At 44.6% G+C, this 12,521-nt stretch overlaps 1 protein-coding gene across 4 annotated transcripts in view; it reads right to left on the reverse strand.

Annotated features, from left to right (window-relative positions):
• Positions 1-12,521, reverse strand: part of LOC110521812 (low-density lipoprotein receptor-related protein 8) — a 261,008-nt gene that overhangs the window by 6,264 nt on the left and 242,223 nt on the right. For all 4 annotated transcript variants that reach the window (XM_036968636.2, XM_036968637.2, XM_036968635.2 and 1 more), the window contains exons 15-16: positions 11,200-11,352; positions 10,324-10,722 (exon numbers count right to left, since the gene is read on the reverse strand). In XM_036968636.2, the coding sequence (XP_036824531.1) occupies positions 10,324-10,722; positions 11,200-11,352 (552 nt within the window). The remainder of the gene's footprint in view (positions 1-10,323; positions 10,723-11,199; positions 11,353-12,521) is intronic.

Here is a 12,521-nt window from a genome sequence, read left to right on the forward strand (position 1 = left end):
ATTAGAAGCCTCCTCCCTAAGTTTGTTATTTTCACTGCTTTAGCACACTCTGCCAAACCGGATGTCCTAGCCGTGTCTGAATCCTGGCTTAGGAAGGCCACCAAAATTCTTGAAATTCCATCCTTAACTATAACATTTCCTGACAAGATAGAACTGCCAAAGGGGGCGGAGCTGCAATCTACTGCAGAGATAGCCTGCAGAGTTCTGTCATACTATCCAGGTCTGTGCTCAAACAATTCCAGCTTCGGCCTGGCCCGGGTATCCTAGAAGGATATAGAGGATGCCTGGTTGCTCTTCAAAAATGCTTTCCTCTCCATCTTAAATAAGTATGCCCCATTCAAAAAATGTGGCGTTCTGCATTAGCATCGAATAGCCCCCGTGATATGCAATTTTCAGGGAAGTCAGGAAGCAATATACTAAGTCAGTTAGGAAAGCTAAGGCTAGCTTTTTCAAACAGAAATTTCCTGTAGCATTAATTCTAAAAAGTTTTAGGACACTGTAAAGTCCATGGAGAATAAGAGCACCTACTCCCAGCTGCCCACTGCACTGAGGATAAGAAACGCTGTCACCACCGATAAATCTATGATAATCGAAAATTTCAATAAGCATTTATACACGTCTGGCCATGCTTTCCACCTGGCTACCCCTAGCAGGGCCAACATCTCAGCACCCCCTGCAGCAACTTTGCCCCCCCCGCTTCTCATTCATCCATATCCAGACAGCTGATGTTCTGAAAGAGCTGCAAAATCTGGAACCCTACAAATCAGCTGGGCTAGACAATCTGGACCCTCTCTTCCTAAAATTATCCGCAGAAATTGTTGCAACCCCTATTACTAGCCTATTCAATCTCTCTTTTGTATCGTCTGAGATCCCCAAAGATTGGAAATCTGCCGTGGTCATCCCCCTTTTCAAAGTGGGAGACAGTCTAGACCCAAACTGTTATAGACCTATATTCATCCTGCCCTTCCTTTCTAAAATCTTTGAAAGTTCGAAGTTAATAAACAGATCACCGACCATTTCGAATCCCGCCGTACCTTCTCCGCTATGCAATCTGTTTTCCGAGCTGGTCATGGGTGCACCTCAGCCACGTTCAAGGTCCTAAACGATATCATAACCACCATTGATAAAAGACAGTACTGTGCAGCCGTCTTCATCGACCTGGCCAAGGCCTTTGACTCTTGTCAATCACCGCATTCTTATCGGCAGGCTTTGGCTTCTCAAATGACTGCCTCGCCTGGTTCACCAACGACTTCTCAAATAGAGGTCAGTGTGTCAAATCGGAGGGCCTGTTGTCCGGACCTCTGGCAGTCTCTATGGGGGTGCCACAGGGTTCAATTCTCAGGCCGACTCTTTTCTCTGTATATATCAATGATGTCGCTCTTGCTGCTGGTGATTCTCTGATCCACCTCTACGCAGACGACACCATTCTGTATACATCTGGACCTTCTTTGGCCATTGTGCTAACAAACCTCCAAATGAGCTTCAATGCCATACAACACCCCTACTGTGGCCTCCAACTGCTTTTAAATGCTAGTAAAACTAGCACCCTCACCCTCCCGCCCGACTAGCATCACGACTCTGGACGGTTCTGACCTGGAATATGTGGACAACTACAAATACCTGGGTGTCTGGTTAGACTGTAAACTCTCCTTCCAGACTCACATTAACCTGTTGAGTGTAGGGGGCAGTATTTTGATGTTTGGATAAAAAACATACCCAAATGAAACCGCCTATTTCTCAGGCCCAGAATCTAGAATATGCATATAATTGTCAGATTAGGATAGAAACCACTCTAAAGTTTCCAAAACTGTCAAAATATTGTCTGTGAGTATAACAGAACTGACCAACCAGGAAGTGCCAAAGAGAAACAAATCTCTCTGTTCCATTGCATGCCTTCCCTCCATTTAAAAGGGATATCCACCAGATTCCTTTCCCTATGGCTTCCACATGGTGTGAACAGTCTTTAGACATAGTTTCAGGCTTTTATTCTGAAAAATGAGCGAGAATGATCACATCGCGTCAGTGGATGGCTGGGTGCCAGCAGAGTTTTGCATGCGCAACAGCTTGGAGCAGACATTTTTTCTCTCTCTCCTATTGAAAAAGCTATGGTCCGATTGAAATATTATCGATTATTTATTGTAAAAACCACCTGAGGATTGATTATAAAAAACGTTTGCCATGTTTCTACAAACTTTACGGATACTATTTGGAATTTTCGTCTGCCCGTCATGACCTGCACGAGAATGTGGATTTCTGAACAAAACGAGCCAACCAAATGGAGGTTTTTGGATATAAAAATAATATTTATCGAACAAAAGGAACATTTATTGTGTAACTGGGAGTCTCATGAGTGCAAACATCCGAATATCATCAAAGGTAAGCAAATCATTTGATTGCTTTTCTGACTTTCGTGACCAATCTACTTTGCTGCTAGCTGTTTGTAATGTTTTGTCTGCTGAGAGAGATGTCCTAACATAAACGCTTGGATAGCTTTTTTGAAATCTGACACGCCAGGTGGATTAACAACAAGCTACGCTGTGTTTTGCTATATTGCACTTGTGATTTCATGAAAATGAAATATTTTTTGTAATTTCATTTGAATTTGGCGCTCTGCAATTCAGTGGATGTTGACGAAAATGATCCCGCTAATGGGATGGGTGCGCCAAGAAGTTAAGCATCTCCAATCCAAAATTAAATCTGGAATTGGCTTCCTATTTGGCAACAAAGCCTCCTTCCCTCATGCCGCCAAACATTCCTTCGTAAAACTGACTATTCTACCAATCCTTGACTTTGGCGATGTCATTTACAAAATAACCCCCAACACTCTACTCAGCAAACTCAATGTAGTCTATCACAGTGCCATCCGTTTTATCACCAAAGCCCCATATACTACCCAACACTGTGACCTGTATGCTCTCATTGGCTGGCCCTCACTACATATCCTTCGCCAAACCCACTGGCTCCAGGTCATCTATAAGTCTTTGCTAGGTAAAGCCCTGCCTTATCTCAGCTCACTGGTCACCATAGCAACACCTGCCCATAGCACACACTCCAGCAGGTATATTGCACTGGTCATCCCCAAAGCCAACACTTCCTTTGGCCACCGTTCCTTCCAGTTCTCTGCTGCCAATGACTGGAACAAATTGCAAAGCTGGAGTCTTATATCTCCCTCTATAACTTTAAGCATCAGCTGTCAGAGCAGCTTACCGATCACTCAACCTGTACACAGCCAATCTGTAAATAGCACACCCAACTACCTCATCCCCATATTATTACTGACCCTCTTGCTCTTTTGCACCCCAGTATCTCTACTTGCACATCATCATCTGTACATCTATAACTCCAGTATTAATGCTAAATTGTAATTATTTTCGCCTCTATGGCCTATTTATTGTCTACCTCCCTACTCTTCTGCATTTATACACACTGTACATAGATTTTTCAAATTTTATTTTATTTTGTGTTATTGACCCTACGTTTGTTTATGTGTAACTCTGTGTTGTTGTTTTTGTCACACTGCTTTGCTTTATCTTGGCCAGGTCGCAGTTGTAAATGAGAACTTGTTCTCAACTGGCCTACCTGGTTAAATAAAGGTCAAATAAAAAATGAATTAATAAAATAGAGGCAGTGCCCTCCCTTCTTCCCTACACCTCTCATGTTTTGTCTAATGGTCCCTTGTCCCACCATCTCATCTCCCCCTCTCCCCCATCTCTCCCCTTCACCTCTAACCCAGGTTTGTGTGGAGCTCAGGCCTTCTCGAGGAAATAAATCCAGCCTCATCTCCCCATTAGGGCTGTTGGGCCATTAGCAACACTCTAATTATCCAGCTATAATGGAGCCTAGCCTGGGAGATTAACAGGGCAGATCATAACGACTACAGCCGCATAATGATAGCCTCCACACAATCAGATAGTGAATGAATCTATCACACACAAACACACACACACACACACACACACACACACACACACACACACACACACACACACGCGTGAGTGAGTCTAATACTCTAAACTGGAGGTATTGTACAGTAGTTTCTGACTAAGCGAAAGTGGAGGAAATGTCACGTGGTTCCCAAAGCATGAGTGACGTCCAATAGGCTCTAAGACTCCAAAAGGGGATTAATCAAATCATATTAAAATGTGTTATGAAAGAACTGGCCCTGAGGCTCTGGAGGGTGGGAACTGTGGAATGAGGGGACTGAAGTTGCTGAAAAGAGTGAATTTCATTATGGAGTATTATTATCGGGGAGGGATTTTACAGTAGTGCACAGAACATACAAGTGATCCATTTTGACTGTCTCTGAACTTTGACCTGCAGGGTTACTCTCTCTCTCTCTCTCTCTCTCTCTCTGTGTCTGTGGGTGTGCGTGGGAGCTGTACCAGTGTTTTGTTGCTACCCCACTATCCACTGTTTCGCTTTCATCTTTTAGTTGCAGCGCCTGCGCCTTTTCCGCTCTGCCGCGCACAGCGTAATGCAACGCACGTGTAACAGCTGATGTTGGCAAAACCCTCCGATGTGCATTGTGCACCAACTCGGAATAACACACACAACCTGTGGGTTGGGAAAATCGGGAAAGCAGCTGGTCGTGTCCCATTTTCCCCCGTCCATCTCCCCCCCCTCCCTACGACTGTTTGCGGTGCAGTAGTAGGAGCATTTTTCCTTCTTAGAACATTGGAACATGCTTTTGCTTCTGAAGTCCGGTTTGTTAGGGGACCACAGAGAGACTGCTTACTGGAACATCCCCTCCTAACTCTTCCTAAACCTCTGTCTCCCATTCCCTCTTCTTCCTCTATACATCATTTTCTGTCAGCTCACTAAACTCTCCTCTTAACTCCCATCTGTTCTCTCCGTCCTCTACTCTCTAACTCTTCCTCTCACCCTTAGGCTCTCTCTCTCTCTCCATCACTTTAAACTATACCTTTCTCATCCCTTCTTTCCCCCTCCTCTCTGTACCACATTGCTAAATCCCAACCATCTCCGTACTCCCTCCCTCTTCTCTATTCAACTCTCTGCCCCCCAGCTTCTCTCCCTCTCTCTCACTATACCGTGTCTGTAGAGTGATCAGCAATGGTTCGACCTATATAGTCCAGACTCCAGAGCAGGCTCACCACATTCATAGTTTAGCCTAGCGTGGTTCTGCTGCTTACTTTTTATGAATACAAACCCAGCGACTCTCGCTGTGCTCCTCCTCATAAATAACTACTACACACACTAATCAATATGAACACTTCCCAGAGACTGTCGTAACAAACTCTGGCCTGACGGTGGCGCTCTATCATCTGGGTTATATGGGAAAGTATACACATATACATACACAGTTGAAGTCGGAAGTTTACATACACTTAGGTTGGAGTCATTAAAACTCGTTTTTCAACCACTCCACAAATGTCTTGTTAACAAACTATAGTTTTGGCAAGTCAGTTAGGACATCTACTTTGTGCATGTAACAAGTCATTTTTCCAATATTTGTTTACAGACAGATTATTTCACTTATAATTCACTGTATCACAATTCCTGTGCGTCAGAAGTTTACATACACTAAGTTGACTGCCTTTAAACAGCTTGGAAAATTCCAGAAAATGATGTCATGGCTTTACACTAAGTTGACTGCCTTTAAACAGCTTGGAAAATTCCAGAAAATGATGTCATGGCTTTAGAAGCTTCTGATAGACTAATTGACATCATTTGAGTCAATTGGAGGTGTACCTGTGGATGTATTTCAAGGCCTACCTTAAAACTCAGTGCCTCTTTGCTTGACATCATGGAAAAATCAAAAGACATCAGCCAAGACCTCAGAAAAATAATTGTAGACCTCCACAAGTCTGGTTCATCTTTGGGAGCAATTTCCAAACACCTGAAGTTACCACGAACATCTGTACAAACAATAGTATGCAAGTATAAACACCATGGGACCACGCAGCCGTCACACCGCTCAGGAAGGAGACACGTTATGTCTCCTAGAGATAAACGTACTTTGGTGCGAAAAGTGCAAATCAATCCCAGAACAACATCAAAGGACCTTGTGAAGATGATGGAGGAAACAGATACAAAAGTATCTATATCCACAGTAAAACGAGTCGATATTGACACAACCTGAAAGGCCCCTCAGCAAAGAAGAAGCCACTGCTCCAAATCCGCCATAAATAATACAGACTACAGTTTGCAACTGCACATGGAGACAAAGATCCTACTCTTTGGAGAAATGTCCTCAGGTCTGATGAAACAAAACTAGAACTGTTTGGTCATAATGAGGAAAATTGTTTGGAGGAAAAAGGGGGAGGCTTGCAAGCCAAAGAACACCAGCCCAACTGTGAAGTACGGGGGTGGCAGCATCATGTTGCGGGGGTGCTTTGCTGCAGGTGGGACTGGTGCACTTCACAAAATAGATGGCAGCATGACGAGGAAAATTATGTGGATATATTGAAGCAACATCTCAAGACATCAGTCAGGAAGTTAAAGCTTGGCTATTCTTTAAACGTGCCTTCCTCACCATCTTAAAATAAGCATGCCCCCCTCAAAAAATGTAGAACTAGGAATAGATATAGTCCTTGGTTCACGCCAGACCTGTCTGCCCTTGACCAGCACAAAAACATCCTGTGGCGTTCTGTATTAGCATCAAATAGCTCCCGTGATATGCAACTTTTCAGGGAAGTTAGGAACAAATATACACAGGCAGTTAGAAAAGCTAAGGCAAGCTTTTTCAAACAGAAATTTGTATCCTGTAGTACTAACTCAAAAACGTTCTGGAACACTGTAAAGTCCATGGAGAATAAGAGCACCTCCTCCCAGCTGCCCACTGCTCTGAGGCTAGGAAACACTGTCACCACCGATAAATCCACTATAATTGAGAATTTCAATAAGCATTTCCCTACGGCTGGCCAGCATGGCTACCCCTACCCCGGTCAACTGCCCGGCATCCTCCACAGCAACCCGCCAAAGCCCCCACCATTTCTCCTTTACCCAAATCCAGATAGCCGATGTTCTGAAAGAGCTGCAAAATCTGGACCCATACAAATCAGCCGGGCTAGACAATCTGGACCCTCTCTTTCTAAAATTATCTGCCGAAATTGTTGTAACCCCTATTACTAGCCTGTTCAACCTCTCTTTCGTATCGTCTGAGATTCCCAAAGATTGGAAAGCTGCCGCAGTCATCCCCCTCTTCAAAGGGGGTGACACTCTAGACCCAAACTGCTACAGACCTATATCTATCCTACCCTGTCTTTCTAAGGTCTTCGAAAGCCAAGTTAACAAACAGATTACTGACCATTTTGAATCCCACCATACCTTCTCCGCTATGCAATCTGGTTTCAGAACTGGTGATGGGTGCACCTCAGCCATAATCAAGGTTCTAAATGACATCATAACCGCCATCGATAAGAGACATTACTGTGCAGCCGTATTCATCGACCTGCCCAAGGCTTTCGACTCTGTCAATCACAACATTATTATTGGCAGACTCGACAGCCTTGGTTTCTCAAATGATTTCCTCACCTGGTTTACCAACTACTTCTCTGATAGAGTTCAGTGTGTCAAATCGGAGGGCCTGTTGTCTGGACCTCTGACAGTCTCTATGGGTGTGCCACAGGGTTCAATTCTCGGGCCGACTCTCTTTTCTGTATACATCAATGATGTTGCTCTTGCTGCTGGTGATTCTCTGATCCACCTCTACGCAGACGACACCATTCTGCGAGCTTCAATGCCATACAACTCTCCTTCCGTGGCCTCCAACTGCTCTTAAACGCAAGTAAAACTAAATGCATGCTTTTCAATCGATTGCTGCCCGCACCTGCTTGTCCGTCCAGCATCACTACTCTGGACGGCTCTGACTTAGAATACGTGGACAACTACAAATACCTGGGTGTCTGGTTAGACTGTAAACTCTCCTTCCAGACTCACATTAAGCATCTCCAATCCAAAATTAAATCTAGAATCGGCTTCCTATATCGCAAAAAAAGCATCATTCACTCATGCTGCCAAACATACCCTCGTAAAACTGACCATCCTACCGATCCTCGACATTGGTGATGTCATCTATAAAATAGCCTCCAACGCTCTACTCAACAAACTGGATGCAGTCTATCACAGTGCCATCCGTTTTGTCACCAAAGCCCCATACACTACCCACCATTATGACCTGTATGCTCTCGTTGGTTGGCCCTCGCTTCATACTCGTCGCCAAGCCCACTGGCTACAGGTTATCTAGGTAAAGCCCCGCCTTATCTCAGCTCACTGGTCACCATAGCAGCACCCACTCGCAGCACGCGCTCCAGCAAGTATATCTCACTGGTCACCCCCAAAGCCAATTCCTCCTTTGGTCGTCTTTCCTTCCAGTTCTCTGCTGCCCATGACTGGAACAAATTGCAACAATCTCTGAAGCTGAAGACTCACATCTCCCTCACTAGCTTTAAGCACCAGCTGTCAGAGCAGTTTACAGATCACTGCACCTGTACTTAGCCTATCTGTAAACAGCCCATCTATCTACCTACCTCATCCCCATACTAGTATTTATTTATTTTGCTCCTTTGCACCCCAGTATCTCTACCTGTACATTCATCTTCTGCCGATCTACCATTCCCAGTGTTTAATTGCTATATTGTAATTACTTAGCCTCCATGGCCTATTTATTTCCGTAACTTACCTCATTTGCACTCACTGTATATAGACTTTTTGTTTTCTTTTGTTCTACTGTATTATTGACTGTATGTTCTGTTTATTCCATGTGTAACTCTGTGTTGTTGTATGTGTCAAATTGCTACGCTTTATCTTGGCCAGGTCGCAATTGCAAATGAGAACTTGTTCTCAACTAGCTTACCTGGTTAAATAAAGGTGAAATAAAATAAATAAATAAATAAAATAGGTCGCAATTGGGTCTTCCAAATGGACAATGACCCAAAGCATACTTACAAAGTTGTGGCAAAATGGCTTAAGGACAAAAAAGTCAAGGTATTGGAGTGGCCATCACAAAGCCCCGACCTCGATCCTATAGACATTTTGTGGGCAGAACTGAAAAAGCCTGTGCGAGCAAGGAGGCCTACAGACCTGACTCAGTTACAACAGCTCTGTCAGGAGGAATGGGCCAGAATTCACCCAACTTATTGTGAGAAGCTTGTGGAAGGCTACCCGAAACATTTGTCCCAAGTTGAACAATTTAAAGGCAATAATACCAAATACTAATTGAGTGTATGTAAACTTCTGAACCACTGAGAATGTGATGAAATAAATAAAAGCTGAAATAAATCATTCTCTCTAATATTATTCTGACATTTCACATTCTTAAAATAAAAGTGGTGATCCTAACTGACCTAAGACAGGGCATTTTTATTCGGATTAAAGGTCAGGAATGGTGAAAACTGAGTTTAAATGCATTTGGCTGAGGTGTATGTAAACGTCCGACTTCAACTGTATGTACGGGTGAGTCATCCAGTGTGTTTTGCTGAGTGTCTTCATCTAGTGCAAGCTGAAAGAGCCCGATGAGAGTGGTGTAAGTTGAATCATTGATTTTCTATTTGTCTGTTCAGCACACAGTTTTAACCAAGCTCACCGCAGATGTGTTTCCCGTTGTTACAACTATAATCACAACGGACTTTGTTGTCTTAAAAAAGATTGCATAGGAAACACATTTTAAGCAATTTAAGTCATTTTCATTGTCATTTCATCGTTGTTTTCCATATGCAGTATGTTGCTCTCAAGCTGTCGTTGCCAATAAAGCTTGATTGAAAGGAGGACGACAAAAGGAAAAGGGAATGAGTCCTGGAGAGAGGGAGAGAGAGACAGGCAGAGCGAGAGAAAGAAAGAAAAAGAAAGGGATCCCAGGTTTGCAGGACTCAAGATGACAGATGAGGGAAGGGACAATGGGAAGGGACAATGGGAAGGGACAATGGGAAGGGACAACGGGTCTGCAAGCGTAAGTTAGCGCTGGCTTTCTGCATGAGCACTTTGTGACAACTGCTGGTGTAAAAAAAGGACTTGAAAAATCAATGTGACTGATTGATTGACAGGTAAACCACACCCCTCTGATGAGGAGAGGAGAGGCAGGGTGGACAGACGTGATGCACTGAGTGATTCTCTCATACACTGTAGAGAGTGGCCTAGTCTGTCATTACACACTCAAACTGTCTGTCACAGGTAAAGAGAAGAGAGATGGAGAACAGAGGGAAGAGCGCTCGGGAGGAATATTTAGTGGGAGAGTAGCCGCTCCATCGTTGTGACAAGAGTACGTAGTTGTTGATACACATCTGTATCTGTTCATACATGTATACACAAGCCCGCACGGAAACACACACACACACACACACACACACACTTCTGAAAGCCACTTACAGCGGTGGGAGAGGTTAGCGTTCTCTCTTTGAATGTTGTTCGGGGGTAGAGGGGGGCTGTGTGTGGAGGTGGAGCGGGGACCAGGGGTGGAGGTTGCAGGCAACGTGGTGGTGGATGAGGAGGTGGAGGGGGGTGTCCTCCATGAAGCTGTGGTCCTGGGGGGAGGAGGAGGGGGGGACGTTGTAGAAGCTGTGGTCGACCGCGTGGTGCTGGGCTGATGTGTGGTTTTGGCCGTATGTGGTCGCGCAGTTGTGGAGGTGGTTGTAGGAGCAGCTGTGGTTGTACTGGTTGGAGTCGTGGTTGTAGAAGTAGCTGTGGTTGTAGTAGTGGTTGTAGTCGGAGCTGGGGTGGAAGTAGTGGAGGTTGTGGTAGGAGCTGCTGTGGTTGTCTTGGGTTTGACTGCAGGGAGGAAGAGCACATTAAACAGAGACCCGAGAGTTATCAGGCTGGCAGCTCGGCTGATAGCACAGACAAGCGTTTCACCGTAAACAGACACAGACAGCTGTACAGTTTACATGAACAGACACCAACAAAAATGGGTCTGAACTACTCAAAACTGCCTTCTCTGCACTTACAACTCAGAAAATGCTTGTCGAGCACACATTATAGGGAATACACCATTTTGTATTTATTTAGTTTCTCTCTGGTACAGAGAGAGTATCTGCAGTACAGTTATGCTGCCCAGTGGCCTGTGTGTGTGTGTATTCTCTCTCTCTCTCTCTCTCTCTCTCCCTTCAGAGAAGGGGACAGGAAAAGAAACAGTGTTCCCAGAGGAGGACAGTTTGATTGGCAGATGGAATCTTCGTCTGTTTGGCATGCGGGAGAGTTGTAAAGTGGGGGAGGAAAAAGTTGCGCGACGGGGTTTAAACAGTTTACCTGTGACACAGCGCCTCATGTCGGGCCCTAGCTCCATGTCATCGGGGCAGGCGCAGGTGTACTTGGGGGAGTGGTCTGTGATCTGTGGGGCTTTGAGACACAGGTACTGGCAGCCCCCGTTAGGTAGACTGCCCATGTTACAGCTGTCTGGAGCTAGGGAGAAGAAACACCCGAGACATGTCATACATTATTGTGAAGTGGGTAACAGGTGCGGCTCTCTCGCTCGCATTATACAACAATGACTTCAAACAGAATCCCAAGTTCAAGAACACCGGGAGTAGGCAGCACGGCAAAATGTTTTTTAGAATATTATGAAGCGACGTTACAAAACAACCCCCTTCGCATCCTATAAGGCTGCACACACACCTCACTTAGGTCTAAAACTGAGCATCTTTGACATTCTTTGAACTGGGCTTCCAGGGACTGGAGAAAGAGCTTTCGAGTTCCCTATATTATACAACTCTGAAGAGGAGATGGGAGAGGATGACAATAATAAGCGATGGGACGTGTGCTGTTATACAGGAGGACGCTGCAAACCCTGCAGAGAACTCGCAATACTTTGCTCTCACAGAAACTCAACTAGCTTCCAAAGTTCAGTTTCACACAAAAAAAGAAAAGCTGAGGGGGAAATATACTGAACTAAAAAAATGAAACACAACATGCAACAATTCCAACAATTTTATTGAGTTACAGTTCATATAAGGAAATTGGTCGGGCCAATCCGAATGAGTTTTCCCCCACAAAAGGGTGTTATTACAGACAGTAACACTCCTCAGTTTCATCAGCTGTCTCAGGTGGCTGGTCTCAGACGATCCCGCACGTGAAGAAGCCGGATGTGGAGGTCCAGAGCTGACGTGTTTACACGTGGTCTGCGGTTGAGAGGGCGGTTGGCCGTACTGCCAAATTCTCTAAAACGACATTGGAGGCGGCTTATGGTAGAGACATTAACATGAAATTACCAGTTCTGGTGGACATTCCTGCAGTCTTCATGCCAATTGCACACTCCCTCAAAACTTCTGTTGCATTTTGTTGTGTGACAAAACTGCACCTTTTAGAGTGGCCTTTGATTGTGCCCCAGCACAAGGTGCACCTGTGTAATGATCATGCTGTTTAATCCGATTCTTGATACGCCACACCTGTCAGGTGGATGCATTATCTTTTCCAAATGTATATCCTAACAGGGATATAAACAAAATTGTGCATTTGAACATTTGAGAGAAATAAGATTTCTGTGCGTATGGAACATTTCTGGGATCTTTTATTTCAGTTCATGAATCATGGGACCAACACTTTACATGTTGCATTTAAATTTTTGTTCAGCA

Source organism: Oncorhynchus mykiss, chromosome 4 (assembly GCF_057628025.1).
Source record: "Oncorhynchus mykiss isolate SJ-2025 chromosome 4, ASM5762802v1, whole genome shotgun sequence".
Classification (NCBI taxonomy): domain Eukaryota; kingdom Metazoa; phylum Chordata; class Actinopteri; order Salmoniformes; family Salmonidae; genus Oncorhynchus; species Oncorhynchus mykiss.